This window comes from Bos javanicus, chromosome 6 (assembly GCF_032452875.1).
Source record: "Bos javanicus breed banteng chromosome 6, ARS-OSU_banteng_1.0, whole genome shotgun sequence".
Lineage (NCBI taxonomy): Eukaryota > Metazoa > Chordata > Mammalia > Artiodactyla > Bovidae > Bos > Bos javanicus.
The window spans coordinates 98,078,393-98,095,019 of record NC_083873.1 but is presented as its reverse complement, the minus strand read 5'-3'; the positions used below and the strand labels follow the sequence as shown (position 1 = coordinate 98,095,019).

The following is a 16,627-nucleotide window of genomic DNA, read 5'->3' as shown; positions in this document are numbered from 1 at the left end:
CTGTGGAGAGAGGAGCCTGGCAGGCTTCAGTCCATGGGACCACAGACAGTCGGACATGACTGGGGACTAAGCACAGCACAGAAGGGTCACAAATTATGCGATTCAGAAGACAACGGAGTAATATGTTGGCGTGATAAAAGGGAAGGTGTCTGGACCTTACCTTTTAATGGTTTTCCCTTCAGCTGTACCTTTTCTTTGGTGATAGTTCAGTCAACACTATCATTCTAACAAAACAGAAGTGAAAACCCACTGCTCCCCCATAACACCCTCACACCCATCTACACATTGACTTTTCCTTTAATTTACCCCAGCAGTGGTAGATGATGGAACCATTCAGTAATGGTTTCTAAGATTTAACTCAGGGCTTGGGGAGAGCAGAAGGAAATTACACGTGTGTGATGCGGCAAACCTCACACTGGCATTGTGCTCAGGGAAGGTAGGCCTTTCTTCATTTCCTCAGGTAGATCATGGGCGATCTAGGCAGGAGCCTGCAAGCGTTTTCTGTTAAGGGTCAAACTGTATTTTAGATATTGTGAGTCACGTTGTCATCTTTGCTGCTTCTGCTTCTACTTCATCTTCTTTTCCCCCTTTCCCCTTCTTCTTCCATTTACAAGTATAAAAATACAGAAACATTCTTAGCTTGTGGGCCATCAAAAACAGGCCGGATATGCCCTGTGAGACAATTTAATTTGCCAGCCCTGCTCTAGGCCATTTATCGTAACTCCATTTCCTTTTAAGAGTGAATGGTTTAAGACGACATATGCAGTCTAGGTCTGGCCAGTGCATCGTGATGAGAAGCCTTCCAGGGGACAAGTTTAACCTTGCAACTAAAAAGTAGTGCAGGGGAAGAAATCTCTCTCCCCTGTGGTTAATATTTGTGTGTCGTGTGTGTTATGTGGGTATGGTACTCGGTGGCAGCCACTGGAAGGCAAGCCTGTGAATGAAAACCTTGAGAACTGTGGCACGGCAAGGAGGAATGAGCCAGGAAGTTTAAGGATATCTTTTCTCTACTGAATTATCCTAGAGAAGTCTATTTCTATGCTATTTATTTTATGAGCTGTGCAGACAGTTCATGGTGGTCCAATGGTTGGGACTCCACACTCCCAATGCAGGGGCCTGGATTTGATCCCTGATCTGGAAGCTGGGTTCCACATGCTGCAACCAGGAGTTAGCATGCTGCAACTGAAGACCCCTAGTAACTATGACACAGTACAGCCAAATAAATAAGTAAATAATACATAGGGGCAACCCATAAGGACCTACATATAGCACTGGGAACTCTGCTCAATGTTATGTGGCACCTTGGAAGCAAGGGGAGTTTGGGGGAGAATGGATACATGTATATATAGGGCTGAGTCCCTTTGCTGTCTATCTGAAACTATCACAACATTGTTAATTGGCTATGCTCCAATCCAAAATTAAAAGTTAAAAAAAATGAATGAAATATATCAGCTACTTTTCCTTGGGCTTTCTGTGACTTGCAACTGAAAGCAGATTAGTTACTATAGTCAGTAAGTTATAACTATGTAGCAGATAGCTTTGTGGGTAGCTTTATGAGTTCACCGGCTCCAGGCCAGGGCCAGGTCTAGAATTTTTACAGAGGAAGAACAAAGAATAACAGTTTCATTGGAATAAGGAGGTTAATTCTGTGTAAGCACTGCAATTTACAAAAGATGGAAGGGTCATTTGTCTTTGTCAAAGAAAGGGGGTGTTTTCATGAAGATTATAAAGTATGAAAGTGCTCTGACCTCCTCCCATGCTACACCTGTTTAGGCTGATGTACACTGCATCTTCACATGTACCGCCTCTGCTGGTTGGAATCAATGTTCCCAATTCTTCATTTCCTCTTTGTACTAGTATTTGTAATACATCCATACCCTTTGCAGTACCTCTCACTAGAGTACAAATATATACCCTCCATCTCATTGATGTTGGGCTTGGTTGTAAGACTTGTTTTGGCCAATGGAACATAAGCAGAAGTGACAGTGTGCCCGTTGATTAAAGGGGAGTGTTAGTTGCTCAAGTCTTATCTGACTCTTTGTGACCCCATGGATTGTAGACCCCACCAGGCTCCTCTGTCCGTGGAATTCTCCAGGCAAGAATACTTGAGTGGGTAACCATTCCCTTCTCCAGGGGATCATCCCAACCCAGGGATCTCCTGAATTGCAGGCAGACTCTTTACCATCTGAGCCACCAAGTTAAAGCAGAGGGGTAACCTTTAAAAGGATACCATGTCTCCACTCCATTTTGATGTGTTCCTGTGATCCACTAGGAGAAGAGTGTGCCCTAGGTAGCTAATGCCCTGTTAGCTTGGGCCCAGAATTAAAATATATGGAACCGATGGAAGCCCAACCAAAAGCCTAGGTTCCCACCTGGCCTACCTGAGCCCAGCGATCTAGGCTAAACCAGGAGAAAAATAAATGCTTGTGATTATAAGCCATGAACAATTGTAAGATATTTTATAATTACAACGAGAAGCAAAGACTTCCCTGGGTTTTTCTCAAAGTGAAAGTCACTCAGTCATGTCTGTCTCTTTGCAACCCCATGGACTAGATAGTCCATGGAATTCTCCAGGCCAGAATACTGGAGTGGGTAGCCATTCCCTTCTCCAGGGGATCTTCCCAATGCAGGGATCAAACCCAGGTCTCCCTCATTGTAGACAGGTTCTTTACCAGCTGAGCCACAATTCTAGTGGTTAAGAATTCCCCTGCCAATGCAGGGAACATCAGTTTGATCCCTGATCCGAGAAGATTCCACATGTTGAGGGGCAACTAAGCCTGTGCACCCCAGCTACTGAACCCCAGCTCTAGAGCCTGTGCTCCACAACTAGAGAGGTCACTGCAACAAGAAGCCACGCATCTCAACTAAAGAGAAGCCCCCACTTGCCACAACTAGAGAAAAGCTCATGCACAGCAACAAAGACCCAGCGCAGCCAAAAATAAACAAATTGAATACTTAAAGAAGGCAACTAAAAAAAACCTCTTCCTAGTTTTTAGTCTTTCTGGAGGCAGACATTTCCTTTTCCCAACTAGATGGAAAGGGGAACATATTCCTTCAAACTCATTAAACTCTTTGTGAATGTATGTTAATTGCTCAGTCATGTCTGACTCTGTGCAACCCCATGGACTGTAGCCTGTCAGGCTCCTTTGTCCTTGGGGTTTCCCAGGCAAGAATACTGGAATGGGTTGCCATTCCCTTCTCCAGGGGATCTTCCTGACCCGGGGTCTGCTGCATTGCAGGCACATTCTTTACCATTTGAGCCACCAGGGAGGCCTGGAACTCTGTGTCCAAGTCCAAATAAGCAAGGCCGAGAAAGAAGAAGCACTTCCCTCTCTCTGTGTGAGCCCTTCTTTCAAGTTCCCATATCCTGTCTCAATATGTGCCTCCCAGGATGATTGATATTGGCAATATCTACTTCCTCCAAGGGAAAACCCCATTCCTAACCACAGGTATGGTTATAACCTGAACAGGACAACAACCTCATAACATAACAGAGGAGCCCCTACTTCTATCCTTTGTAGTAGAAAAACAAAAATGACTAATATGGAGGCAAAGGAATCATAAAGCCAGAGGAAAAGTAAATGAACTTTACTTGATATCAACAGATGATCTTAGTGGTTGGTTTTGTTTTTTAGGTGGTTTGACATTATTAATCACATCCTGCACCGTAAGTGAAAAAACCTGGCATGTGTTCAAAGTGATACCCATCTGCATCCGTGAGTCTGAATCGCTTCAGTTGTGTCCAATTCTTTTCGACCCCTGTGGACTGTAGCCCAACAGGCTCCTCTGTCCATGGGATTCTCCAGGCAAGAATAATGGAGTGGGTTGTCATGCGCTCCTCCGGGGAATCTTTCTGACCCGGGGATGGAACCTACAGCTCCTGTGACTCTTGCATTGCAGGTGGATTCTTTACTGCTGATCAGGTATTCTCTGATTACCAGAGAATCCCTGATACTGATCTGCTACTGCTGCTGCTGCTAAGTTGCTTCAGTCGTGTCCGACTCTGTGCGACCCCATAGATAGCAGCCCACCAGGCTCCCCTGTCCCTGGGATTCTCCAGGCAAGAACACTGGAGTGGGTTGCCATTGCCTTCTCTGATACTGATCTACATTCCCTTATTCCAAACCCTTGCGTAGCAATGTGTTTTGGAATTGAGGATATTTTGAGTTTTAGAAAGCAAGTGCACAAATTTTAAGAACTGTCTTTTTTTTCCTTTTAACACCAACTTTAATGGATAATTTACACGTGTTATAATAAAACACATCCATTGTAAGTATACTCAATGAGTTTAGGCCATGGTATATGCCCTTATACAACCAAGACCACAATTAAGGTCAAACACATTTCCACCACCTCAGAAAGTTCCTTCCAAACTCTTTACTGCTACTGCTAAGTCACTTCAGTTGTGTCCGACTCTGTGCAACCCCATAGATGGCAGCCCACCAGGCTCCCCGTCTCTGGGATTCTCCAGGCAAGAACACTGGAGTGGGTTGCCATTTCCTTCTCCAATGCATGCAAGTGAAAGTGAAGTCGCTCAGTCGTGTCCGACCCTCATCGACCCCATGGACTGCAGCCTTCCAGGCTCCTCCATCCATGGGATTTTCCAGGCAAGAGTACTGGAGTGGGGTGCCATTGCCTTCTCCGAACTCTTTAGCCTTTATCAAATTCCATAATCAAACACGTTCATATTTCTGCACTGACATATGTATATTCACATGAGATGTTCTGATCAGAGATCAGATCAGATCAGTCGCTCAGCCGTGTCCGACTCTTTGCAATCCCATGAATCGCAGCATGGCCAGGCCTCCCTGTCCATCACCAACTCCCGGAGTTCACTCAGACTCATGTCCATTGAGTCAGTGATGCCATCCAGCCATCTCATCCTCTGTCGTCCCCTTCTCCTCCTGCCCCCAATCCCTCCCAGCATCAGAGTCTTTTCCAGTGAGTCAACTCTTTGCATGAGGTGGCCAAAGTACTGGAGTTTCAGCTTTAGCATCATTCCTTCCAAAGAAATCCCAGGGCTGATCTCCTTCAGAATGGACTGGTTGGATCTCCTTGCAGTCCAAGGGACTCTCAAGAGTCTTCTCCAGCATCACAGTTCTAAAGCATCAATTCTTCGGCACTCAGCCTTCTTCACAGTCCAACTCTCACATCCATACATGACCACAGGAATAACCATAGCCTTGACTAGGCGGACCTTTGTTGGCAAAGTAATGTCTCTGCTTTTGAATATGCTATCTAGGTTGGTCATAACTTTCCTTCCAAGGAGTAAGCGTCTTTTAATTTATGGCTGCAGTCACCATCTGCAGTGATTTTGGAGCCCAGAAAAATAAAGTCTGACACTGTTTCCACTGTTTCCCCATCTATTTCCCATGAAGTGATGGGACCAGGTGCCATGATCTTCGTTTTCTGAATGTTGAGCTTTAAGCCAACTTTTTCACTCTCCACTTTCACTTTCATCAAGAAGCTTTTGAGTTCCTCTTCAGTTTCTGCCATAAGGGTGGTGTCATCTGCATATCTCAGGTTATTGATATTTCTCCCGGCAATCTTGATTCCAGCTTGTGTTTCTTCCAGTCCAGCGTTTCTCATGATGTACTCTGCATAGAAGTTAAATAAACAGGGTGACAATATACAGCCTTGACGTACTCCTTTTCCTATTTGGAACCAGTCTGTTGTTCCATGTCCAGTTCTAACTGTTGCTTCCTGACCTGCATGCAAATTTCTCAAGAGGCAGGTCAGGTGGTCTGGTATTCCCATCTCTTTCAGAATTTTCCACAGTTTGTTGTGATCCACATAGTGAAAGGCTTTGGCATAGTCAATAAAGCAGAAATAGATGTTTTTCTGGAACTCTCTTGCTTTTTCCATGATCCAGTGGATGTTGGCAATTTGATCTCTGGTTCCTCTGCCTTTTCTAAAACCAGCTTGAACATCAGGAAGTTCACGGTTCACCTACTGCTGAAGCCTGGCTTGGAGAATTTTGAGCATTAGTTTACTAGCGTGTGAGATGAATGCAATTGTGCAGTAGTTTGAGCATTCTTTGTTCTAGAGAACATTAATACCTTATTGTCATATTGCTCTTCCTACTAAATGAGTTTGCCATAAGCTTCCAGAAACTTTTCAGTTTTCAAAACATTTTGGATTTTAAAATTGTTGATAAGGGGTTTGTATATCTATTATAAAAAGTTATGTGATAATGAAAAAGAAATAAAAGTGATAATTACACTTATATAGATTTACACATGATGGTTGCTTTATAGAGACATCCTGGATTTATGAAAATGGGCCCAAGAGCAAAGGAACTTGTAAATGATCATTTGGAAATGAATATATTTAAAAAGTTAATAAAATTTTAACTTGTGTGTACTTTGTATCTAGCAGTGTATCTGGCACATAATAGGTGTCCAGTAATACATTTTGTTTTTTCATCTAAGCAACTCATACCTCTACACCATCCTTTTTTTTGTTTTAATATCTTCCTGAGAAACTCTTTTTATTTAAAATCTCTTAGATTTTTCCTGTTAGTTTTTGCCTGTCACTTCCTGTAAAACTGTTCCGTCTAGTGCTGTAGTCATCAGCCACGTGTGGCTATTTATTAAATTAATAACAATGAAATGAAATGAAAATTCACACTAGCCATGTTTCCTTTGCTTGACAGCCACAGGTGAGAAGTGGCTACTATCAGATGGTGTGGATACAGAACAGTTCCACCACGGCAGACAGTTCCATAGGATAGAGTGCTCTGTCCTCTGTCGTATTCACCACTTCATTCTCCCTGCCTTGCTGAGTGTTTAGGATTTGGTAGATGATCAACAAATACTTGCTAAATAAACGCTTTTAGTCCATCTGGAAAAGCCCTGAGGCAAATATAAACAAAATTTCCCTTTTGTTTGAACAGTGGTGCTTAGGGGTTTAAGAATCCTCTCCTTGAAAAAAGTAAAAAGTTATATTTATTTTAGGCTGTATTGTAGCTTTGGTTATTACTAGTTTTCAGTCATGGTGCTCACCACATGCCAGGTACTGATCCATGTGCTTTACACATAATACCTTATTAATCTTCATGACAACCTTGTGATGATACTTTTATTTCCAGTTTATAGATGAGGAAGCAGAGATGCAAGAGGAAAGTAACTTGCTTAGGTTCACACAGCTACTAAGTAGCAAGGCCAGAATTTGTACCCAGGCAGACTGGCTCCAGAGGCCATGCAATTAATCACAACACTGAGCTCTTTGTGATTATTTTTTAATAAGGACCATTTTGTCTCTTTTTTCCACTATTTAAACCTCTCTATGTAATGTTCTTATTTATTGCATTTAGCTAGGATGCCCTGGAAAATATTAAATAACTGTTATAACCCTGCATCCTTGTGGGTCCCTGATTTTACTGTGCTTCTGCCTTTTTACTCTAACGCATGATATTAGTGTTGTTTTCTGATGATAATCTTGATCCAATTAAGGAACTGTGCTTCTATTTCTAGTTTGCTGAGCATTTTTAAAATTCAGAAGTGGCTGTTGAGGGCATTCCCTGGTGCTTCAGTGATTGTGACTCTTTCCTTCCACTGAAGGATGCCTGGGTTCTATCCCTGATTGGGAAATTAGGATCCTGCAGGCCACACAGCAAGGCCCCCCCCGCCCCCGCAAAAAAAAAGCTCTAATATTGACTGTGGTGATGGCAGCATAACTTTGTGAATAAACTAAAAACAAATGAATTACACACTTTAAAAAAAGAGAAATGGCTGTTAAATGTTATATGAAACATCTCTAAGAAGTATCATTTGGCTCTTCTTTAATTTAACAAACGTCCTAAGTAGATTTCTTAATGTTAAATCATCATTCTTGGAATGAAGTGTACTTTGTTACAGTGCGAACTTTTTTATTACTGTGTTACTGGATTTTATGTCTTAATACTCAATTTTGTCTTTGTAACAAAGTCATAGTGAGAATAGGATTCTCCTTTTCTTTTGGTGCTCTTTGCCTTGGGGGGGGGGGGGGGTTTAGTATACAGATTATGCTAGCCTTGTGGAATAACCTGAGAATTTTTCTCCTTTTGTGGGAGTCTTTGTTTCCCTAGGTTCCAGCCCAGTTTGGGTACCCATCTCACTCTCTTCTTCCTTCCGGAGGTGCCCCATGGTAACCACGAGGATGTTTTCTTTCTGCTGCTGCTGCTTAGTCGCTTCAGTCGTGTCCGACTCTTGTTTTCTTACACTAGCCCTCAAAGCTCTTCATAAATGGAACTCACCTACTGATCCTTAAGAACGCCTGGGCATCATTCAGCTTTTTCAACATTTCCTTGCACAGACCCGGACTCTGCTAATTTCATGCCACTTGCCTTGCTAAGTCCTAACCATAGAATTTGAGGTAGACGGGATGGGTGTGCTGTTGATTCTGGCAAAATAGAACTAACATTTGAGGCAGACAGTGTGTGTAGCTGCTTGACACCCCTCACTTTACATGATCGTCAGGATCCTGGGAAGCTTTGTTATTTTTCTTTTGTAGATGGGAAAAGAAACTTGATAACGTTATATACCAATTAGTGAAGGTGCCAGAATTTGAAACCAGGACTGCTTGACTCCACAGTGACTTTTGCTTCCACTACAGCATGCCTCACCTCCTCCATTGTGTTCCCAAGCTTCAGCCTCCCTCGTTGACCTGTTTGTCCTCCGTGCTCCATTAGCAATTAGACTGCACCACACCATTTATATTTCGTATACTCTGTATATTTTCTGTTGTTTCCTCTGCAGTTTTTGCCTCACACAGGGCAGTTACTAACGGAATCTCTGTGCGTGTGCTGATCCGACTCCAAATTTGGGTATCTTTTCTTACTTTATAAAAAGAAAAGCGGGAAAAATACAAGGAAAAGGTGACCAAACACCAAGAATTTGGATTGTGTTAGTCTTGGCAGTACACTGTTTAAAAAAAAAAAAAAAGTCCCTTTCAAAATAAGTTTAACTCTGCGTGCTGTTCTAGGGGCTTTTTAGCGACCCCTGCAAAACAGCGCCTCAGAAACTAAGAGATTATGTGACGACCGATCACTTTCCCACGCAAGAACATCAAAGAGCGGCAAGACGCTGGAAATCGCACCTACTGCACAGACTTCCTAACAAGGAAAGCTGGACGATAAGGCAGTCCCTCCAACCGCAGGCGCGATTCCGCGCTTCCCCCCCACCCCCCTCCCGGGCTCAGCCGGATGGAACATTCCATGCGAAAGCTTTGAACGAGCGCCCACTCGGCGTCACGTGGAGCCGGAGCGCACTCGCGGAGCCTTGCGAGATGACGCCGGGTAGGGTTGCCAAGGGGTGGGGCCAGGCGCCGCGGAAGGGGCGGGAAGGAAGCCGGCCGGAGAGGCGGGGCTGGCCGAGCGGAGGGGCGGGCCGAGAGGGGCGCGCGGGAGGGGAGGGCCCAGCGTATTATGGGATGCGGCGGTGGAATGGCGCTGGGCGCGTGATTTTGAACAAACCCGAGTCTGTGTCTCGGAGGCGCCGCCGCCGCCGCGGCTGCTGGGAGCCCAGGGAGCGCGGCGTGAGAAGGAGGCGGCGGCGCCGCCGGCTTTGGTGAGTGTCAGCCCGCCAGGGTGGGGGCCCCCGGGCAGGCGGGCGGGAAAGGGGGCGCGCGGGAGGGGGCGCCGGACCGCCCCCTCCGGGAGCCCGGGCTAGAGGGGTCATGGCGGAGAGCGGGAACCTGCAGTCTTGGGGGCCGCCGCGCCCCATCTCCCGGGCCGCAGGAGGCGGGAGGATCCTCCAGGCTCGGCCCCTTCCCGCCGGCACTCGAGAGGGCGGCTGTCACCCGGCTGGGCCGGCGCTCGGCCGGCAGCCCGCCCTTCCCGGCGATCCGGAGGAAGGGCTCCCGCGGCTGTTGACACGCAAGCTGCGCGGCCCGAAGAGCCGCCGTGTCGGCCCCGGGTTTCTGGGAACCGGTTTGGCTGCTGTGTCATTTTGTACCAGCCCCTCCTTTTCCCTGCTGCCCGCCGCCCCGTCCTTCCTGTGCCCGTTTGTAGTGGTGTCTTCTTCGTGTCTGTCCGTTTTCCTCGCGAAGCCCACCGGCTAAATGTCATAATGTTCCCGAGGTGCATGGGTTAGGGAGCCGGCCAGCACTCAGCTTGGCCAAGCAACGGTAAGCACCAAGCGGAGTGCGGGTGGCCGGGGCTGGCGGTGGGGAAGTAAAGTTTACAGATGAAAAAATTGGGAAGGCTGGATACTCTCAGCGTCTAGCCGGCTGCATATAGAAAACGGCGACGGGCTTGGGTGATGCTAGCACTCGTTTAAGCCTGAAGCTATCGACTTTTCTATGGAGTTGTCATTCAAGCCAGGTAAGGAAATGAAATGCCTTATTCAGCTTCTACCCCTTCTCTTCTTAAACTAACTCCTAAAAAAAGACAGTAGAGTGGCTCTGTTCGAAACCTGGAAATTCAGTTTGCTCATTTCAGATAGATCTTTTAGAGCTTATGGTGTAGTTGAATGGTGGGCACAGAATTTACCTTTTAAAAAATGGGTGGTTATCAAATCTGAAATTAGCAAAGGTAGCCAATTTAGTTTTTTAGAAAAATTTTATTCCTTTCAGAAGCCATGCAGCTTATGTTTTCTTGTTATTTCTTTGATGATTAAAACATGCCTATCTTCTCTTTTAGTTATTTATTAAACTACATGATGAGAGATGCTGGTGGAGCTGGGTAGGTAATTCTAGGGTCTTTTCTAAAGCACGCTGCTTATTTTCACTGTATCAAAAATTTCAGCGGCAGATTTTTTTTGTTAATTTGATGATTTAGATTCTAAAAACGTTTGGCCAAAAAAATTTTAACTCCGAGGTATATTTTCTGTATTTTAGAGATTGTTCACTCATGAGTAGGATCCGTACATTTTAAACCTAGTTACTCTTTGACGTCTTAAACCAAACGAACTGGAAGTCACAGTGTTTATGGACAGAAATGATCAGAGGAAGTTAAGAGGAAACAGTTCGCAACTTTTATTTTGAAAACTTAGACGTCTTGACCACGGTATCTGCGTAAGAATCAATGCCTGTAAATTTACAAATGTATCAGAGAGGTCTGAAGTGCGGTGGGAAACAGCCCATTCTGTCAAAAGCGGTGCTGGCGGTGGAGGAAAATGTCAGAGCTGGTGAATGACACTCCAGGTCTTGATCCTGTTGTTGTTGTTTCGTGTCTGCGATGGACACCGCGCATCAAAGGCATTCCATCATCTCTCTCAAGTTGCTGTCCTGAAAGTGGCAAAGAGTGGAAGCTCTTGGTGGTCCCTCTGCCCCCTTACGCTTTTTTTTTTTTCTTCTGCTCTTCAAAACAAAAGTATGCCGGACTGGGGACGCTGCAGGTAGCGCGATTTCCCCTCCGTGGCGGGGTGAAAGGTCTCGGCGTGGGTTGTGTGTGCAGTGGTGTCTCCCCGAGCATTTGAAGGTTGGCGGGGCCGGCGGGAGGTTTCCCCGGATATGTGGGTGTGCGCCTCTCGGGAGGGGAGGGCCGGGGAGGGGAGGAGGAGGAAGGGGGAGGTTACTGGCGGCGGCGGCAGCGGCGGCGGCCCGGGCTCGGGCTGTCGGGGAAGCTGCTGAGCTGTGATGGTGATGACGAGGTGAAAATGGCGGATCTTTCGAAATACAATCCCGGCCCCTGACATACCAGAGGCGGCGGCCGCGGCGGCGTCGCCACCCGGGACTCCGTCCGCGGCCCCAGGGTTCCCCAGTAGCGTTCCAGGTCCGGCAGACGAGGGGAGGAAGCGGCTGGCCGGAGCCACCGTGCACACGCAAAAGCAGCACCGCCCGGGCTCGGGATTGCCCGGGACCTTCTGGAGCCCCCACCTCGGAGCCGGAGGGAGGAGAAAGCGGCCGCCGCCGGAGGTAGAGGAGCCAGGGGCTACCCTAGGGCTGCTCGGTTGCGAGGTCGCTTTATTTGTGGGGAGGGGGCGGGTGGGCGAAGGATCGCCCCGCGGATCAAGGAAGGGCTAGTTTAGAGTGCAAAGGATCGGCAGGCTCGTCATGACATCAACATTATTCTTTTGAGTATTAAGAGGACTCGAGTTTGCTCTTATACCCAAGGCTGCTGCTGAGGCCTAGAGGAACCGCTAGCAGTTATCCTGGTTTCCTGATTGAATGTTTAAAATATCCACTCCGGCGGGTGTTGGTTTGATGATGTCCAACAGTTTATAGGGTTGTACGTGTCTTTAGGGAGGCCAAACGTTGTCATTTTATTCTGCATTTAAGCTCTGGGTCTTAGATCATAGTCTGTAACTTGTTGGGGTGTGGATGTTCACGTTTTGTGAGCCTATGGACCAGTTCTGTAATCACTGAAATGTTGTCTCTTTCTTTGATGGCTCTGTCATCTATAGAAGACTCCTTGGCCCCTGCCATTCGGCAGATGACAATTGAGATACTGTCAGTCATATCAAATCTATGTGTTTCCCTGCCTCTCATCCATTTCATGAATTCAGAGAGTAAAGTGATGGGAGATTTTACAGTAGATTTTATGATCCAAGTGAAATACAGCTTTGGGAGCCCTGTTTTGGTTCACAAGTTTTGCCTTCATTGTTAAGGAAGTTGTGATGACTTGATGCTCACACTTGATATGAGTCAAATTTTAAGTTGGTTAAAGACGAATTGAGACCTCTGTTTTTTTTAACCTACTGGACTTTTTAGCCCTTTGTTTCAAGAGCTGGAGAGTTGGGCTGATTGAGCTTTTGACAGCCACAGTCTGGTTTTGTTAGGTTGCTTAAAGATCCATGTGTGCTTTAGATTGTGCTGCAGATCCTCAACAGTAGTGTTACTGAAAAGTTACGTATGAATCACATTTTTATACATTAACTTGGGGCCCTCTGATTTTTTTTTCCTCCAGCTTTTGTAGTGGTAGGTTGGGTCAGTTGAAGGTTGAGTATATGAGTGAACAGAGAGATGAATGTTTAAGAAATGTACCCTGGTAATGTTTATGATTAGCAATGGTTTTCCATATCCAAGTTTCCTACAAAGAGATGATGTCATAGCATGTCATACAGTTTTATTCTTTGTGTGTTCTGTTCAGAGAGGAAATATTTTGTGTGTATGTGTGTGTATAGCTTGCACATTGTGTGTCCAAATTTATTCACTAGAGGACTGAGAGAGGAAAAGTATTTTTTCGGGGGAAATACCTGAGGGGTACTCACAGGTTTTAGTTAATGAGTTTTTTAAATCGTTTTTTCCTGATGTTTTATCCAGTAGCAATTTGATTGTTGTTACTGTTTTTTCTTATAACTCTTACATTGCAGTTGTTTGGTCTCTGCCGACTCAGCTGCTAAGTCAGTGCTAAGAATTTTAAAAATAAATGAAAGTCGCTCAGTCATGTCCCCGACTCTGCAACCCCATGGACTATACAGTCCCTGGAATTCTCCAGGCCGGAATTATGGAGTGGATAGCTGTTTCCTTCTCCAGGGGATCTTCCCAACCCAGGGATCTAACCCACATCTCCCGCATTGCAGGCAGAATCTTTACCAGCTGAGCCACCGGGGAAGCCCAATAAATAATAAAGAAACATGCTTATTCATTGGCTTTTTTTGTTTTTGTTTTTTAAATCACCCATTGCCATTGTCTTTTTGTCATTCCTTGTGATTGTCTTTAAAGACCAGTTTTTAGATTATTGTTGAAAGACTTGCTTTTTAATAGTTAGAAGTGTGTTAGCAGTGAAGAGTTATGCCAGTGGAGTTAGTCGGGTGTCTTTTTTGGTGAAGAGGAGCATTGAAGATTCCTGCTACTTTTTTTTTTGAATGTTACTGTTGGATATCTACCGTGTGTCGCGTACTGTGCTAGGGCTTGGAGACAGCTCAGTATCTTTGCCTTTGCAGACTGTTCATGGGGTTCTCGCAACAAGAATACTGGGGTAGTCTGCTATTCCCTCCTCCAGGAAACTTTCACTTTTGGAATTGGTGGAGGTAACATTGGAAGGATAGGTTGGGTAGGGCCGTAATGCAGAAGGCCTCAGGGTTACAGAAAATGTTTGAGTAGGAGAGTGACAGCCTCAGAGGTGCACTCAGGTGAGATAAGTCCTGTAGCTTTTTCTGTGGGATGTGTCGCAGATAAGAGAAGATAAAGGTAAAAAATAACAGTAGTTGGCTCTGAGCTTCGGAGATTTAAAAACTCTTGGTTGCAGTGGGAAGGAAATATTGTGAAGGTGTAATCTGCATGGTATATGACGGATAAAAATCTTAGGAGGAGGGGATTCCTTGGTGGTCCAGTGGTTGGGACTCCGAGCTGTCACTGCCCAGGGCCCTGGTTCAATCTCTGGTCATCGAACTAAAATCCCACATGCCATGTGGCACAGCTCCCCTCCCCCCACAAATTATAAAAATTAAACAAGACAGAAGTCAGGAGAAGCTAATTTAGATAGAGAAAGAAGAGAAGAATTTTCATTTGTGCTGTAGCATACCACATAACTATCTTCACAGTAACTCTGCTAGTAAACTGGGGCTTAAAGAGATTAGTGCTTAGGGATACATGATAAGCAATGAGGAGAGTCAAGATTTGGAAACACATCTTTCTGATTTGAATCTCCATGTTTTTTCCTCCATGTTAGTCTTACAGCATGAATAATGTACAGTCCCCCTTTAAAGGGGAAAAATATTGTGAATTGTCAGGATTGGCCTAAATAGTTTCACTGTATTAAAATACTTAATTTTTAGATGTATATAAATTCCTTATGCTTATTGCTTTTAGGGAAGTATAAATGAAATAAAAACAAAACTATAGAGCCAGTAAAATTTAGGGTGATGAATGATGTTTTGATGAAATGGAAACTTTGCTTGCATAGTCTGCCTTGACTAGACGTGGAGCTTTCTATATGCTGTGTGGGGGTATGCGTGCTCAGTCATTCAGTCGTGTCAGACTCTTTGGGACCCCATGGACTGTAGTCCTCCAGGCTACTCTGTCCATGGAATTCTCCAGGCAAGAATACAGAGGGGGTTGCCAGATTCTAGTCCAGGGGATCTTCCTGACCTCCGATCGAACCCCTTCTCCTGCATTGGCAGGCAGATTCTTTACCTCTGAGCCACCTGGGAAGCCCCATGCTGTGTATCATACGATAACTCAACTCCTACACTATTTTTCTAAGTTTGAGTGTCACAGAACTTTGCTCCTTAAATCACCGGTTAGGTGGTTTGACTTCCACGTGGCTTAAATATGTCATTTACCTTGTAAGATCCTCATATACCTTTTTCTTTAGCCCACTCTAATTCTGGTACTACTGATGGTGGTAATCCAGAATATACTTTTTAAAAAATATGTTACTGAAATGAAAATACAAACTTCCCAGCATTTCTTCAAGACTCGTGTCTTACAGTCCATTGCTCCCAGTTTAGTTTGAGAAATGTAATTCTGTACTTAGTTTTTGAGTTGTTGATGCTAGACTTAATGAAAGCTAAAATCCAAGTAGTATACTTAACCAGTTAGTGTTGGTTGTAAGCTCTAGGTACAAAAGTATAGTTCTTAAACATCCAGGTGTTTCTGTCCCAACATCTGACAAGTTATTTATAATATGGTGGTAGTTCACCACTTTATATGATTATGTGCAGGAGTGAAAATAGTTGTTTACCAGGTTGTCTCCACCTGTAACTAAGAAAAAGAACAGTGCTTCAGCTCTGGCAATAGTCTCAAAAAAAAAAAAATGTGTGAAAGCATAGAGCATTTGTCGTTTCTATCTTACTTTGTTTTTATGTTGTATTTATTTATTTTAATGTCCTAAATCAGACCCTCCATTTATCTCTGACTTGAACTAATTACTATAATAGCCTTGTAACTGGTTTCCCTGCCTTCCATCCAATAAAACTCCAAGATGAAGTTAATCCTCCCAAACTATAGCTGTGATCATGCCACTCTTCTGTTGACTTCTAAGGTCTGTCTGGGCAAGGGCTTTGGTTAATTTCCCTCTACAAAGTTGGGAAGCAATACATATTTGTTAAGTAAATACTGATAAAAATTAAAAAGTAGTTTAAAACTAAAGCTTTAAAAACGTTGTTTTATGAGCAGAAAATATTGGAAGCATGGGAAATGTGTTGTATATTCTTTTCTTTCCATACCTTGAGAGGTAACCCTTAATACACATGAGGTAAACTACAGCTCCTCTATCCTGTCGGCTTGTGAAAATCCTCTCTTTCTCTCTCTTCTTGGAGTGGTCCTCAGCATAGGGGTGATGAGGTTGCATGTGCTAGGGCATATCTTCCATTCCTAAGGGATAAAATTAGAGTGATGATTCATGTCACTAGATGGCCAAACCCTTTCCTGCCATGCCCACAAGCTCCTTCTGAGAGTTTTCTTTTAGCGGAGGCCACCCTGTCCTGCATGTGACCCTGATTGAAACAGCTAGGGATGTCTAATCATAAAGCAGTTATTACAATCTGCTCAGTGGCCTGTGAGGTGTGCTGGCTCCAGAACTCTGCACAGCCCATGCTACTTAGAGACTGGCCAGACCAATCAGACCTTTTCTGGTTGGAAGTTTGAACTTTACTCCTACTTCCAAGGGAGACTCCTAGTCCTATAGCTCCTGGTCTCTTTTAATAGGACCAGTCAGAAGAGGACATGTTCTTCCTAATAACAGAGCTTTAAAATACATAAAGAACTAAAAATGCACAGGAGAAACAGACAAATCCACAATCATATTTGAGAATTTTAA

General features: G+C 44.6%; 1 protein-coding gene across 10 annotated transcripts in view; it reads left to right on the top strand.

The window, feature by feature from the left end:
- The first annotated feature begins 9,390 nt into the window (after window positions 1-9,390).
- LIN54 (lin-54 DREAM MuvB core complex component) overlaps window positions 9,391-16,627 on the top strand; it is a 64,750-nt gene continuing 57,513 nt past the window's right edge. Inside the window, exons 1-3 of one of the 10 annotated variants that reach the window (XM_061420652.1) lie at window positions 9,572-10,303; window positions 10,622-10,663; window positions 10,819-11,838. Coding sequence is in view for 5 of the 10 variants with exons in the window: in XM_061420648.1 (XP_061276632.1) it covers window positions 10,648-10,663 (16 nt within the window). In the remaining 5 variants the exon portion in view is untranslated. Of the gene's footprint in view, window positions 9,549-9,570; window positions 10,664-10,818; window positions 11,839-16,627 lie in introns of those variants that run through there. The other 9 variants (XM_061420648.1, XM_061420650.1, XM_061420649.1 and 6 more) reach the window with 9 other exon arrangements.